At 45.1% G+C, this 16,941-nt stretch overlaps 1 protein-coding gene and 1 long non-coding RNA gene across 14 annotated transcripts in view; one reads left to right on the top strand and one right to left on the bottom strand.

The window, feature by feature from the left end:
• LOC127609303 (uncharacterized) overlaps positions 1–16,941 on the top strand; it is a 204,042-nt gene that overhangs the window by 109,865 nt on the left and 77,236 nt on the right. The window lies entirely within an intron of this gene.
• LOC127609099 (unconventional myosin-XVIIIa-like) overlaps positions 1–16,941 on the bottom strand; it is a 172,876-nt gene that overhangs the window by 78,858 nt on the left and 77,077 nt on the right. For 8 of the 13 annotated variants that reach the window (XM_052078774.1, XM_052078768.1, XM_052078770.1 and 5 more), the window contains exon 2: positions 15,513–16,484. In XM_052078774.1, coding sequence (XP_051934734.1) covers positions 15,513–16,484 — 972 coding nt within the window. Of the gene's footprint in view, positions 1–15,512; positions 16,661–16,941 lie in introns of those variants that run through there. The other 5 variants (XM_052078777.1, XM_052078778.1, XM_052078779.1 and 2 more) reach the window with 2 other exon arrangements.

Genomic DNA, 16,941 nt, shown 5'->3' with positions numbered 1-16,941 from the left:
ATCTATGACTAATTGTACACTGGTTTAAAACAAATGACACCTTTCAACATGGTACATCTGAAATACCACAGGCACTGTTACACACCCTGTGAATTAAGGTATTCTGTTGCCCATTTCCAATGTTTTAGGAAGCCTGTGGACTACATACAGAAGGAACTATGGGAGGTCAAATGTGTTAAAAGGACTCTTCGACACCATTAACTTACAGGCTCTGTGTGAGCCAGTCAACTCCTTCCACATCAAACTCATGCAACCATAATAGACCTTGGAACGTTTCTTTTTTAATTTTATAGTACTGTATTTTCTGGATTATAAATTGCACCAGTCCTAAAATGCATCACAAAAAAGAAAAAAACATAAATCGCACTGGAGTATAAATCGCATTTTGGGGGGAAATTTATTTGATAAAATCCAACACTAAGAACAGACATGTCATCTTGAAAGGCAATTAAAAATAAAAATAACAAACGACACTAAATAAGTGTACAATATGCTAATGTTACATGATGCATAAACAACGAACTGAGAGCGTGCTTAATATATATAATAATTATAGCATAAAGAACATGCTAAAAAGTTTACAAAACCATAAGTGTCATCCAAATCACTAAATCCAATGAAATCTTCACCATCGGCATCACTTTTACACAACTCTGCCAACAAAGGTAGAAAATGCAGCGATTCCTCTTCTACGTCGCTTATGTCAGACTCCATCCATCCATCCATCCATCTTCTTCCGCTTATCCGGGGCCGGGTCGCGGGGGCAACAGCTTTAGCAGGGAAGCCCAGACTTCCCTCTCCCTAGCTACTTCTTCCAGCTCTCCCCGGGGGATCCCGAGGCGTTCCCAGGCAAGCTGGGTGACATAGTCTCTCCAGCGTGTCCTGGGTCTTCCTCGGGGTCTCCTCCCGGTGGGACATGCCCGGAACACCTCACCAGGGAGGCGTTCAGGAGGCATCCGAATCAGATGCCCAAGCCACCTCATCTGGCTCCTCTCGATGTGGAGGAGAAACGGCTCGACTCGGAGCCCCTCCCGGATGACCGAGCTTCTCACCGTATCTCTAAGGGAGAGCCCGGACACCCTGCGGAGAAAACTCATTTCGGCCGCTTGTATCCGGGATCTCGTTCTTTCGGTCACGACCCATAGCTCGTGACCATAGATGAGGGTTGGAACGTAGATCGACCGGTAAATTGAGAGCTTCGCCCTTTGGCTCAGCTCCTTCTTCACCACGACAGACCGATACAACGTCCGCATCACAGCAGACACTGCACCGATCCGCCTGTCGATCTCTCGCTCCCTCCTGCCCTCACTCGTGAACAAGACCCCAAGATACTTGAACTCCTCCACTTGGGGCAAGATCTCCCCCCCGACCTGGAGGGGCCACTCCACCCTTTTCCGACTGAGGACCATGGTTTCAGATTTGGAGGTGCTGGTTTTCATCCCAACCGCTTCACACTCGGCTGCGAAACGCTCCAGTGAGAGTTGGAGAGCCCTGTTTGAAGGAGCCAACAGCACCACATCATCTGCAAAAAGCAGGGATGCAATACTGAGGCCACCAAAACGGACCCCCTCAACGCTTCGGCTGCGCCTAGAGATTCTGTCCATGAAGGTTATGAACAGAATCGGTGACAAAGGGCAGCCTTGGCGGAGTCCTACCCCCACTGGAAACGATTCCGACTTACTGCCGGCAATGCGAACCAAACTCTGACATCGGTGGTATAGTGACCGAACAGCCCGTATCAGGGGGTTCGGTACCCCATACCCACGAAGCACCCCCCACAGAACTCCCCGAGGGACACGGTCAAACGCCTTCTCCAAGTCCACAAAACACATGTAGACTGGTTGGGCGAATTCCCACATACCCTCGAGAACCCTGCTAAGGGTGTAGAGCTGGTCCACTGTTCCACGGCCGGGACGAAAACCACACTGCTCCTCCTCAATCTGAGGCTCGACTTCCTGACGGACCCTCCTCTCCAGCACCCCTGAATAGACCTTACCAGGGAGGCTGAGGAGTGTGATCCCTCTGTAGTTGGAACACACCCTCCGGTCCCCCTTTTTAAAAAGAGGGACTACCACCCCGGTCTGCCAATCCAGAGGCACTCTCCCCGTTGACCACGCGATGTTGCAGAGGCGTGTCAACCAGGACAGCCCCACAACATCTAGAACCTTGAGGAACTCTGGGCGGATCTCATCCACCCCTGGGGCCCTGCCACCGAGGAGCTTTTTAACCACATCGGTGACTTCAACCACAGAGATAGGAGAGCCCACCTCAGAGTCCCCAGGCTCTGCTTCCTCCGAGGAAGGCATGTTGGTGGAGTTGAGGAGGTCTTCGAAGTACTCTGCCCACCGGTTCACAACGTCCCGAGTCGAAGTCAGCAGCGCCCCATCCCCACTGTACACAGTGTACGTGGTGCACTGCTTCCCCCTCCTGATACGTCGGATGGTGGACCAGAATTTCCTCGAAGCCGTCCGGAAGTCGGCTTCCATGGCCTCACCGAACTCTTCCCATGCTCGGGTTTTTGCCTCGGCGACCACCGAAGCTGCGTTCCGCTTGGCCAGTCGGTACCCGTCAGCTGCCTCTGGGGTCCCACAGGCCATAAAGGCTCGATAGGACTCCTTCTTCAGCTTGACGGCATCCCTTACTGCTGGTGTCCACCAGCGAGTACGAGGGTTGCCGCCACGACAGGCACCAACCACCTTACGGCCACAACTCAGATTGGCCGCCTCAACAATAGAGGCACGGAACATGGTCCACTCGGACTCAATGTCCCCCGTCTCCCCCGGAACATGGGAAAAGCTCTGTCGGAGGTGGGAGTTGAAACTCCTTCTGACAGGGGATTCCGCCAGACGCTCCCAACAAACCCTCACAATACGTTTGGGTCTGCCAGGACGGACCGGCATCTTCCCCCACCATCGGAGCCTACTCACCACCAGGTGGTGATCAGTTGACAGCTCCGCCCCTCTCTTCACCCGAGTGTCCAGAACATGCGGCCGCAAATCCGATGACACGACCACAAGGTCGATCATCGAACTACGGCCTAGGGTGTCCTGGTGCCAAGTGCACACGTGGACACCCTTATGTTTGAACAAGGTGTTCGTTATGGACAGTCCGTGACGAGCACAGAAGTCCAATAACAAAACACCACTCGAGTTCTGATCGGGGGGGCCGTTCCTCCCAATCACGCCCCTCCAGGTCTCACTGTCGTTGCCCACGTGAGCATTGAAGTCCCCCAGTAGAACAAGGGAGTCCCCAGCAGGAGTACTCTCCAGCACACCCTCCAAGGACTCCAAAAAGGGTGGGTATGCTGAGCTGCTGTTTGGTGCATATGCACAAACAACAGTCAGGACCCGTCACCCCACCCGCAGGCGGAGGGATGTCAGACTCATCGTCGACTTATCAACACAGTTCTAGAGCGCTCTGTTGCAGTTTATTGTAAAAGTAACATGTGAAATGATCTAATAATGGGTTAATAATTTCACACACAAGTCGCTCCAAGCAAATTATGAAAAAAAACCCAGATTTATAATCCAGAAAATACAGTACCAAGAACAAGGGATCTATACCAAAACTTGCAAAAAAGTCAGGCAGCAGCAAAGAGGCAGTGACAAATCACGGCATCCTTCTGTGTACTCTCTGTGTTTGTGTGACAGACCTTTGACCAACTGTGAAGTTGGCCTACCCACTCATGTCAAACTCAAGGACCCGGGGCCAGAGCCGGCACGCCACATCATTTTATGTGGCCCGCGAAAGCAAATCATGCGTCAACTTCTAAGATCCTTGCTAAAATCTGTACCAAAATGTCAAATCGGCATGTGAAATAAAATTTTGCAATAATTGAACAAACTATTATAGTTGACTTGACTGAGTAATAATATATAAACATTTATTTAGTTTCACTGTTGTAACAGCCCTCCATGGGAAGACGTAACCCCAAGTGGCCCGTGACAAATATGAGTTTGACACCCCTGGCCTAACCCTTGGCACATCGAGACGAAAAATTGACGAGTATACACCGTGACAAGCCGAACGCGACAACAATTATTACGTACATTCTGCGCATGCATGAGAAGTAATACCCTTCAATAACAACAATCTCGGCGGAAGTCAGTTCCTCATTCCAAACCTGAAGTTCGGCGGCCGCAGCATCTCAAAAGCGTAAACAAAGCAAATTGGCTTCATTTGCACTCACGCGATCACCGAATGCCGTTCGTTGCAATCGACACTGGCATTGTCAGCTTGAGTCACTTGCTTGCGGAAGAAGTTACAATGCGGCAGAGGCACAAGAAGACTCAAAACATTTGTGATGTGCTTTAATATTTGCAATGGAAAGCTTCCAGTTCTAATTCACTCCTGTACGTTTTATGTTTTGAAATAGAAACACGATACGTGATATGCATAGCCCGAATATGATACATTCATATTTGCATGTTTTGGTCGGGAGTGACTGTACTGACAAACCATATTTTGTCTTGGCAGACATGAAGAATTCCTGACTTTGATTCAGAAATGAGATTTGATGAGTTTCACATTGTATCGTCTTGTGTTTCAGTGCTGGAGATTTTGGAAGAGTGACAGAATGTTTCTGAGGGAAGTGCCCAATATGCATCTGTATTTTCGATGGGAAATGTAAACTTTTAATAATAATACAATAAATAAAAATAAAAAAGCTCACCATGTATTTTATAGATAATGTAGTATTTACTTTTTACTGTTTGTTAATTTCATATTACAAAAAACTGCAATTTTTTTCCTTAACAAAGTTTAACCACATTTTTTATCTCCATTATGACGACTTGCGAGCATCGAGGATATACACTTCGTGCTGGTTCTTCTTCACTCATGCCCTCTGCACAGCGCAGCTAATCCCCTGCCTGGTCTGTACCAATTCTACGTCAACTGATGATCATTTTGATGAATTGCTCTTCACTTTCCTCCGTTCAGGTTGTCAAAATGCGTGCGATCAGATGGAAATAAAGTACAAGCCAAAACCTGTTTGTGCTTCTTCCTAGAGCAGGGGTATCAAATGTACGGCCCGCGGGCAGGATCCGGCCTGCAAAGGGGCTGATGATCATGTAAAAAAGTACAGTAATCCCTCGTTTTTTTGCAGTTAATTGGGACCAAAACCACCCGCGACAAACGAAAATCTGCGAAGTAGCGACCAATTAACTTTTTTTTAATTGCCCCACGTAGGCCTTTGCGCTTGAGCCGAGCGCACTAACATACACACACACACACACACACAGGCCAGCGATCCCTCCTGCCTGCAGCAGACGTGTTTATGATTAGTCAATTAAGGTTGTTCACCAAGGATCACAATAATGTCAAATATACGGTCCATGGGCCGGAACCGAAAAGATATGTTCATTAAATTTCAACATTTTCCTAATGTGCTTGTGCTTCTTTATACCAAAACAAAGGAAAGACATATTGTTTTGGTTATTTATAGCAAAGTATGGTATCATTTTAATGGTCCGGCCCACTTGCCATCTACCGAGGCCGTATGTGGCCCACCATGTGAAATGAGTTTGACACCCCTGTCCTAGAGATTTGTTCGTGGTTATTGGTTTGGATTCATCACTTCCGCTTCTTGGCTCATGCAGTGTTTTTAAAGGCTAGCTCGCAGCCAATCAGAGTGATCAATTGTCACAATGGCTGAGGCTGATCCAGCACATTGAATCAGCCGAAAAACACCCCGCCCCGACAACAGCTGTGACATGCTCACCAACGACCCACCAGCTTCCTGGCTGCCAACGTCGGATTGGTGTATAGAGGCCTTAAGACACTGTTTTGGCTCAAACTTGTTACATACTATGAGAAGGTGACAGTTTGAACATCAAGTGTTTCAATTAAAACCTCAGTACTTTTCACACTGTATTCAAAAAAATATTGGCTGACAAAACGGGGACCTGTCAAATATTCTTACTCCATCTCACATTCCAACAGGGATGTTTTCCCTCCATTAGCCCTTAGCCTAACACAATAATTTGTTTTCCTCCATGATAGAATACCAGTGGGAAAGGGTCAGGAAGTGGCCTATTTGTTCCAAAGCAGATTCCACAAATACCAGACTGAAAGGGAGAGCACTGCTTCCTGTTGTTACTGTAAGTCAGTCAGTTAAGACAAGATGGCTTCTTTTAACTTGAACTGGTTCTCACGCTCGGTTCCTGCAGGTTTGCGAAAACCAGAAATTATTCACTCAGATCCATTTGCACTTAGCAAATGGGACTTGGGCATTGGACTTACAGTACATGTGTGAAGGAAGTTACAGTATGCTTACTGAAGGCTGTGCTATTATCATCCAAGACATTATTGGTATTGATTCAGTCCGGCACGTAGTTTTTCACATCTATTATTAAATGTCCTCTAACAATATGTGGTATGGCATGTTAATCCGATCAATAACTCCACTTGTATGATGGTTGTAGAACTCTTTATTTTTGCGACCGTCCACCTTCACCAACAGAAGGAACACCTTCCACATTACCCAAAACCCGTGCTATATACCCCCTTCCTCAAGGCAACACTGCCCCACTAGCATTCTAATATTGTAAATGTTATCACTAAAACTAAAACAACAATCTCAGTCTCTTTTTTAACAAAAATAATAATAATAATAATATGTACTGCCCGAAAAAGCAGGACTGAACATTACATTTGAAAGCAGAATGTGCATAGTGAACAGTGTGTCGGTTCATTTAATTGACCAATGCCCTTCAAAGAGAACTTTGAGTAACAATGCCGGAGATGCTCCTTTTGTTAGACAGTCTGTCAATTGATCTTTGGTACTTGACCATAGTACCTGTTGGACTCCTTTTGATTGGATCAGCTCTTTAATAGAACTGATTTCCAAACGTAGCCTTTTCTCAGCAACAGACTTGGTCGATTTCAATGCCTCCATAAGCGAATGATTATCGGTGACACAAATGATCCGTACAGGTTGGTTAGTACTACCGGCATATAGCTCAGAGAATAATGTTAACAGAAAAATGGCATTGTCAATTCCCTCAGCCATAGCCAATGTCTCACCTGCTAGTGTACTCCTGACAATTCTCTTAATTTTCTTTGACTGCCACGAGATGGGAGAAAACCGGCCGCTTTCGCCCATCAAAACAACAAAGTGCCCACCCTGGGTGCCCCCATCAGGGAGATTTGCAAAAGATGCATCAGTATATGCAACCAACTTAAGGCTATCACCTTTACCAAGGTGTCTAAAGCTCAACTCAACTGATTTGGCTTTAAGTTTAGATACAACTCTGTTTGCTTCATGAATTGTTTGTATGGTAGCACATTTGAGATTTGCAGCCAGATTACTGGCATCAAACATGGCATCAGGTCTGCTGTCTTGAAACCCACAAAAGTTGCCCTATTTTCGACCGTAGCTGATCTCTTTCCTCATCAGTAACAGGTGAAGCTTGCTCAGCTGCTCTCGATGGTGTCAGATGTATAGTCTGTAAATTCTCGATGTACGTGGCTTGGTGTATTTTTACCCTATCGTCAGAGGTTACAAAATCTATACCCACAAAAGAAAAATTATCATGAGCTTCACGGCCAACACTGAATTTCTCTTTGAGATGCACCATGACAGTCAGTTCAAACATATGAGATCCACCCTAAATGAAATCATCAACATGACAAGCCAGATCCCCAGTTACTTCTTTATCATTGTCCAACCAGTAGAAAACTGCCGGGTCAACTTTGGATATAGTACCTCCCGCACCGACCATTATATCCTTCACTCTGTTATACCAATACAGAGATGCATCTGCCAGACCATACACACACTTTTTTAACTTCCAAAGCCTCCCCATACAGTTAGCTTCCGGAGGAGGCTTGACAAAAATGTCTCTGGATAGGTCCATGACCTGCAGGAATGCCGATTTTATGTCCATCGAATGAAGTGTCCATTGTTTTTGACAAATCACTGCTACAAAAAGCCTCAGTGACTCTGAGGCACAAGTAGGCGAGTCCTTTTGTAGCTCTGCAACCTGCAGCTCTTCAAATCCTCTTGCTACCAGTCTTGCTTTTGGTACCACACGAGTCACTGTCTCTTTCAGAGTGCACACCCAACGGGTGGATATGCACCTCTGCCCCTTGTCGTCAACTACCTCAAACACATCATTTTGTCTCCAATTCTGTATTTCACATGTTTTGGCGTCATCAAATAATACATCATTCGCCACATATATATCCTCACTTCTGATGTCCGATACATTTTGATCCACCTGAATTTGAAGATTCTCTAATTGTGACACATCTGCGGATATGCTGGTGCCAGCCACTCCAGCAGGCTCAAGAAGCTCCAAATTGTACCAATTCTTATATTTTCCGGTTGCTTTCCCTGCGTGTCCTAAAACCTTTGCTGTTTGTTGAGCGCTTGTTTCTGTGGTTTTGAATGTTACAATTTGACCAGTCTTCAATTTGGTTTCTGTCATGCTCTTGTCCTTCAGCCCTTGTGTCTGCCACAGCTGGCAATGTGTCTGCCACAGCTGGCGATGGATCATTCTCTATGTACTCAGCAAGAGGCCCTTCTTCTTCCAACTCCAATTCCTCAGTGGTACACTGTTGCTTGCTGTCGGTCTCTCCATCGCAGGTTGTCTGTGGATCAACATCATGTTCCTGAGTAACCTTATTTAGTCTGAGGTGATGAACTCTAATGCAGGTACCTCCATGTCGAACAAAAACAACTGCACCATCTTGTCCAATGACTACCCCTGGCCCTTTCCATTCTGGACAGTCCAACCGCTTGTAGTAGACCTTGTCACCCAGTTCATACTTCTCATCTGTGTGACGCAGCCGTTTCTTGAGCGCTCTCCGTATTCTCTCTGAACATTCCGCTTCAGTAAAGGCCTTTCTGGCTGCATGCAAAGCTGAAATATGCTTTGCAACCCATTCGCTTTTCGTGGTGCCTTTAAGAGCAGGTGCTTTGTCAATTAACACAGAGGGCAAGTTGGGGTTCTCTCCGAATACCAGTTGATGTGGACTGTAGCCATGGACACTTTGCATGCAGTTCTTTGCCATTAGAGCCCAATCCATAGCTGTGCTCCAGTCGCATCCAGTGCTTGTTTTTACTTTCATTATAATCTCAGTTAGCGTTTGATTATGTCATTCTAACAGCCCATTACTCCAAGGACTGTAGGCAGCTGTTGTCTTCACTTCCATGTTGAAATTCTCAGCCATGTCTCTCACTTCTTCATTGTTGAACTCCCCACCATTGTCACTGAACAGTCTATTAGAGGGGCCGTGCACACTGATCCAGTCATGAATAAAATGCTTCACAATCTCAGAGGACTTCTTGGTAGTCAGGACAATTCCTGCGCTAAAACGAGTGAACTGGTCAATAATATGTAGGTACCACACTCCTGGATCGAGCTCATGCAAATCCACAGCAAGAGTTTCATTGTATGTTGATGCAAGTGGTAAGCCAAAAGCTGGTTTTGGTTTGACACGGCAATACTTCTTACATACCTCACATTGACTCACTACCTTATGTAGCAAGGTGACACAGCCAGTGTCCTTGTTGCCAGAACTACTTAAGAGTCTATGCAGCTTGTCAGCAGAGGCATGTCCAAATTGCTTGTGGAGCTTCACTACAACTCATCTTTTCATCGGTTTTCATTTCATCTGTTATTGTCAGTATCACATCTTCAGTAGCCGATATGGGCTCCATGTTGTCATTTATATTGTCACAGGCCAAAATGCTAACACAGTAATGTCCAGAGCTAGTAAAGTCCAGTTTAACAGGCTGCTTGAACATTAATGCACTGTCATGCGCCATGTCCAAAACAGTTCCAGCTCTTTTCAGTGATGCTTTGCTCAAAAGCAGTGGAATTTCGACAGGTACATCTTCAGTTTGTATGTGACACTTTGTGTGCCCAATCTTACCCGGTATCTTCACACTTTTCACCGAATAGACCACTTTTCCATCTCCAAACTTAAATGGCCTGTGACTTGGCTTTTCTGTCTCTCTCATAATATTTGCACTATTCTTTCCCAACGCCGTACGATAGTGTTCAAGCCACTGTTGTCCACACACTGTTCTAGTACAAGCAGTGTCTATTATAGCGGTGCCAAAACTTTCTGTCATTAGTGTTTCTGCATCTGTAGGCAATTCCTTGGTGAGCAGTGTAACATTACACTCATCAATTTCCGTTTGATCATCCTCCGTTATTCTTACATTCTCACTTTTGTGTGGGCAGTCTTTTGCCCAATGAAAGGTGCTTTGGCATACTGCACATTTCTATCGCCGTCCATACTTGTCAAGCGGATTAGTGCCGATCTGTGGGGTTTTCTGTCGAGGGTTTTTTTGCCAGTCACCGCTCCTTTTTTTTCGCTGCTCCGTAGCATACACAGTTTCCTGTTTAATGCCCTGCGTCCCCGCACTCGCGCTCGCGCCAAATATCCTCTTCAGTGCCGACTTCATACTAGCGAATGTTAAGTCACTGCATGCTGTTAAAGCCAGTTGTCTGTCTGTCGTATCTAGGCACGCCGTATCCAACAGTTTGAAAGCTAAAACGGCGTTGGGAAGCTCCATTTTGCCGAATAAAGTGTCCATTCCCGCGTCCCGATTTAAGTCATCAGCGGGAATTTCCATCGCTGTCTCTCGTGTCCTACCTGAAAGCGCCAAAGCCACCGCGAGGGCTTGCTTCTTCTTTTCCAAGTCGGTGACTCTTGTCCAAATTCCAACTTCATTCTTCCAGCTCTCGTAGGGTTTTCCCTCTTCAAAAGGTGGCGGGATTCTGTAGTTGCTAACCATCCTCTGCTACCAGTGTTAATCCGAATAATAACTCCACTTGTATGATGGTTGTAGAACTCTTTATTTTTGCGACCATCCACCTTCACCCACAGAAGGAACACCTTCCACATTACCCAAAACCCGTGCTATATACCCCCTTCCTCAAGGCAACAATGCCCCCTAGCATTCTAATATTGTAAATGTTATCACTAAAACTAAAACAACATGGCATATTTTTTGAATGGCTCTTCCAAACAACTCTGGTGTGTGCTGCCCATTATGTTCAGCAGACCCCATACTACAAAGGAGAAGGAAAGTTTACAAATGGGTGACAGTTACATCATGGCAACAACAAAGCAGCAGCGGTTGAACTCCCAACCACCGCCCCCAAGATATGTTCAAAGGTTGTTGCATTAAAGGCAGTAGATGACAAACGATTGAAATGCACATAATCAAACATTGCTCCGTATACAGCTCGGAAGTCCAATAACTTAAACTAAGAAATAGACACGAGAAGCATCATTTTCAGATTGGTTTGCATTTGGCAAGAAATTCCAAACCATTGGATGGAAGGCAACCACAGAGTCAAAGTCATGATGCCCATTTATGCCACTGCAATGACATTTCAGGCGACCCCGGACAAAACGCACAGGGACGGACGGGATGGGCGAACGTGATAGGCTAATTACTATGGAAGCCTAGCCACATCAAGACACATCCAAAACATCTGGCACATGGATTAAAAAAAAAAAAAAACTTAAGAGAGTAACTTAAACGTTAGCATTTCAGTGACACTCTCAACTATTTCCTACTGTTTTAACAAAAGCATTAGCATCTTAGAAATATACCGTGATCTCGGGCTGGGGAAAAAAAGTCAACCAAGTCGACCACAAAAATTGGTTGATGCAAATTTTTAATCCCTAACTATAACACAGGTTTTTTTTATTTGTTTGTTTTTTTACAGTGCATTGCGGTCTGTATCCTGATTGGCTCTGGGACTTTTGGACTAATGTCAACAGTCACCGCGCCTCATCGTTGTACAGCTTGCCGAATTTGCCCTGTGACAAAATCTACACACCTTCTGTATTTCGAAAAACTGTTGTTTGTCAGAAAATATTTTTACTTCTGTGTTGTTGTTTTTAATGTATGAGCCTTGAAAACCTCTAGTTCCTCTAGTTCTGTTTTAGATCTAGGCATTTTGAGTCTTACCAGGTTGAAGGTGTTACTTATTTGAATAAGTAAAGACATACTATCTTGTAGTATCTTTTTTTTTCCCTAGAGACATTCCAACAGTTATTTTGGGATATCCTGTCGACACTCACCATTGTTAAAAAAATAGTTGTATATCCGGTCTGACTTTGTTGGAATATCGTTTTAATCTTTGTTAGATTGTGGTTTAAGAAGTTCTGCCAATATTTCAAATTAGAAAAAGTGAAGTTTAGGAAAGGGCTTTGATTTAGCTGCTTTTGACATGGCTATTGATTTTTTTTTTTTTTTACAAATCTGTCAAACCAGGGGAACAGTTTTACCTCCACTTTGCTTTGCTTGTCATGCTTGCCAACACTACTAGATAAGCTGCTCAGTTCCTTGACTCTATAAAAAAACAGTGTGTGTGTGTGTGTGTGTGTGTGTGTGTGTGTGTATGAAATATATTATTACTTAGCATGCCTAAATATGTTCAATACAGCTTCATGAGTTTCATGGTATAGTTCATTAGTAGTTTAAACAGATGTTGATGCAACAATAGGAATGAATGAACGCTGGCGGTGAACTTAGCGTGCCCATCGCAAAATAATTAATTCAAATTATTTATGGTACATATGCAAGCGTAAATATGATTCAATGTTGATGTCAAACATTAAATTTACACTGTAGTTTTGTCTTGATGGTGGCCAGCCGGTGGCTGATTGCGTCTCGCTGGCTTCAACCTGGATATAATCTATCATAGTCTATATACAGTATGTTATAGCTATAAGATATCCTTTATTTTCCCCAGTGTGGGACAAATAAAGGATATATATAAGCTTCTGTGCACTTGTTGGGCTGTACTTTGTGATGTCGCCACATCATTCAACGCCAATTCAGATACTGAATCGCCACGAAAACAGTGGCCGAGACTCTCCACTCTTGAAATGTTCCAGGAGAACCCCACATAATGCCAGTGCAGTTGACATCAAGGAGGCAGTTTGGTGTGGTACCAGGCCAAACCGAGTGGTGTGGTCTGAGGCTAATGCTAGTGGCATTATAGGTCCCGATAGTTATCATTCTAACTTGCTCTATCACACGGTGGTTAAGGTATAGGTTGTCAGTCGGACGCAGCACAGTGCATATAACAGCGATGCTTGCCTAAAGTCAGCTGGGATACACTCGGGCACACTCACGAATCTAGTAAGGATAGAATAGGATCAATGGATAAATGGATACCATTCACTTCCAAATGTAATCCTCCCTATATTACCGACAATCCACTCATAAGGGGTGTTCACACGGCACACATTAGCATCGGTGCTGCACCGACGTATTTTGTTGTGATATATCTTACGCCGGTGTAAGGTTTGTGGAGCGTTCCCACGTATAAAGCTGCTTACTAAAGAGAAGCGTGTTAACCCCGGTGCAGCCCCACTTGCGTTCACACGGCAATTTCTGCGGCCGTGCAATACGATATATTATACGGAAATAAAACATACGCATGTGTAAGGTTCCTTTTCCCTACCTTGTTTGTAACATATCGAAAAACCATGGTTTATGCTTCTCCAGACATATTAACGCTGTAGTCTATCAGACACAGTACAAAGATGAGAGAAGATAGAAAGGAAAGAAGTGCAAAATACCCAGGATGCAAGTTATGTAATACCCGTATGTAATCAACTCTTCTCACGCATAGCGAGTTTATCCCTGTAGCATTCACACGTCCCATTTGTCGCTGCTGCCCTGAAAACTAGCATTTACTCCGGGGTAAAATTTTAATCTCCTGAGCAGGGTTAAATTTGCTCCGGTTTAAGCTGTTTTCAGGGGTTACACCGGTATAACTTTGTACGTGTGAACGCTTTATGGGGGGCAGCCTCAGTGCTACACCAGAGTAAAAGACGTCATGTGAACACCCCTATAGGTAAACTATATTTTTTGTCTAAAAATCTGTTTCAGATACTAAACAGAGTATAGCTTTGCCTAATCATTTATACTAGACGACAATATTTGGACAACAGACTTAACAAAACCAGAAGCCAATGTTGCCTTTTTAAGTCATTCTCACTCAGTCTGAAACAGGCAAAACATCATCAAAAATTAGTCGACAAATAATTTTTAGTTCACCTTGCCTGACCCCATGTCCATCATCAATGTCCACACTTGCTTCTCAACTGTTCATCCAGCCCAAAGATAAGAGTCCAAAAGAAGAGGAAATGATTACGATTGTACTCTCGACCACAAGTGGATCATAGAATATAAAACCCTACAGCAGGGGTGGCCAACCCGCGGCTCTTTGGCTAGTTCAATGCGGCTCCTGGGTTTTCACACGACAAGCGTCGAAAACGCCTCGGCAGCGGCGATGCCATTCAAACAAGGCGCCAACTTCACAGAATGTACTCCGTCAACCTATCATCAATCCCGTTACTTGATTGACATAGAGAGCAACCAATCAGATGGCTGCATCACCGCTCATGCGCAATCAACGGCGCTAAACACGAAGCTCTCTGAATGGTTGGCTGACAGGGTGTCCTAAAAGTCCCTCTCTACACTTTTTTTCAATTTTTAATGGTACCCTTTCAGGTATCTTCCAGACAAATGTGACACCATCAGCATTTGCAAGTTTAGGCGTAAGCATGCCAATGGACATGAAAGTCGCATTGCAAAATTGCCACAGAGCAAGAGCTTCTTCTGTCCCCAACTACAGTTCAGCGCTAGTTTGAGGAGTTTAATACTCGTCACACTGCTCTAACGCATAATACAATTTTCCCTATCCAGGCATAATTTTTCAAAATAAGATCTGCTCTTGACAATCCATGCAACCAAAGGCCCACTACCGCTACCAAGTCATGGCAAGTCGATCTGGAACTTTGCATCAACAAAAGCTTGATTCAGTGGTTGCTTTTGTTTGTGATGAAGCTTTAACCCCGACACATTTCAGGTTGTTTAAAGGTTCGAGTAGAAAAAAAAATGATGCTCAATATCGAAAGTCGGTACAGCGTAGGTTCATCACTCTCTGAGCCATCCACTGAATTAGGCTTTTTTTTCACAAAATAGATGCTGTTTTGAGAAGCTTGCAATGGATAGTGTGAATTGTACTGTGCGTCGGAACAGTGAGACGGCCATACTGGCCCTGAACTTTAGTCAGAGCTAGAAAAACTTTTTGCAACGCTGCTCCACTGTCAACTGGCAAGGAAATGATATGCTCACAAGAACTTCGAGGTTTAAACTGGCCAATGCTGATCGTTTCACGTCTGTCCAAATGATGACTGAAACGAAACAGTAAAAAGGAAGTTTGAGGTGACTTTTGGGACAACCTGTATTTGTTTGCGTATTGTGAAAATGATGCACCACCTGTAACCGGCTGACACTGGGAGAAAATGCAAGGTGACAAAAAAAAGTTGATTCCAAGGCTCCAGCTGGACACGATAGGATTTGGTGATTTATGAAAATGTCAGCTAAAAGGACCAATGTGCTCCCCTGAGGAACACATAGTTGACGCTTCCAGAAAGGCATGACATTAAGAGGCAAAACAGTCATCAATTTTGAGTGCATAAATCGATTCTAGATATGTAAAATTAAGAGTGCAGCTCACATGTCTGACCTCCCTCCGAAGTTCCTCTGTGTTCCGCAGCCAACAGCGGCTCAGCTCGCTCAGCTCCAGGATCGGCTGGACTTTCAGTCGGACGGTGTCACCAGACTGGCGGATCATCTCAACTATTTCATCCCGGCTCTTGTTCTCGACATTGCGCCCGTTTATCTCCACCAGTCTGTCTCCTGGCACCAGACCAAGCGCCAGATCCTTTGTGCCTGCGCCAGGTTCAGCAAAGTGAACCACCCGCCTGTAAACGCCGCCATCTGGGTTGCGGTCCAGCATGGTAGTGCGACGCAAAGAAAAGCCAAAATCGCCTGTGTTGCGACGTTGGAGTACCAGCTCACGTGTCTCAGGTGCTGTCGGGGCAACAACAGTTGGCAGATGGAGTTGAGCAGGGAAGGTCTTGTCAACCATTTCCGGGATGGAGAACTGTCTGGCGGTGGGTTTTGCAGCCGGTCGGTTGAGGCTATGTTTGCGCAACATGTTGAAGACTTTGCTCTCCACTTGTGGAGAATCGGCGTTCTGGCCTGAAGGCGTGGAGCATTCTGAAGAGCTCTCTTCTTTGCTTCTTTGGGAAAAGGAAAAGCGTTTAATCATTAGTCCCATCTGCGCTGAGTTCTGTTTAGCCAGCGAGCCAAAGTGAGCGACGCGATCTCGTACAGAGTTGCGAGGATCCTGTGACCCGCTCTCGCCCTTCAGGTCATCTGTGGAGCTGGCAGCGCTCAGCTGCTCATCCAGAACCACACTGCTTCTGTTGCTCAAGCCATCCGATTCAATGTCAGTCAGTGTGAGCTCCGAGCCGGTCGCCACTTTGATTGGAATTGGGTTGGAGATCTCCACCTTGTTCTTGGACTCACGCTTTGCCTCCCTTTTCAAGTTGAAGAAACCTCGCCGCATGCTCATCTCCTCCAAGCTTCGCAGCTCTGCTGCAGACATTCTTTCTTTTTTGTCTTTCTTTTCCTTCCTTCCTGACTCCCTCTCCTTATCCTTTTTCATCAGATTGAACATGTTGATGAACGTTTCCGGGCAATGTGGCTGGTTTTTTGGGGGGCTTTTTTTTAATCTTCCCCCCCAGAAGAAGATGTCACGATCAGATACTTTTATCCAGCGGGACCAGTCCCTGAAAAGAAAAAGACTATTGCTCAGTATACGCCGACTTTCGGCATTCGGCAAGCCTCCTCGCTGCCCATCTTCAAAGCCCTCCTCAAAACTCACTTGTATTCTTTGGCATTCGACTCAGCATGACTTAGATTTGTTCTTGGTTTTACTGTTTGGTGCTTTCTACCGCCTTTATTACCGATTTGTCTTACTGTTTATTGTGCATGTTAAATTGCTCCATGTACAGCACTTTGTATGCAGCGATGGCTGTTTGAAAGTGCTCTCTAAATACTGTTGACTTGACTTGACTTGTTGACTGTCAAAAAAATCT

The sequence above is a fragment of the Hippocampus zosterae genome, chromosome 10 (genome assembly GCF_025434085.1).
Source record: "Hippocampus zosterae strain Florida chromosome 10, ASM2543408v3, whole genome shotgun sequence".
Classification (NCBI taxonomy): Eukaryota; Metazoa; Chordata; class Actinopteri; order Syngnathiformes; family Syngnathidae; genus Hippocampus; species Hippocampus zosterae.
This window is presented reverse-complemented; position numbering and strand designations above follow the sequence as displayed.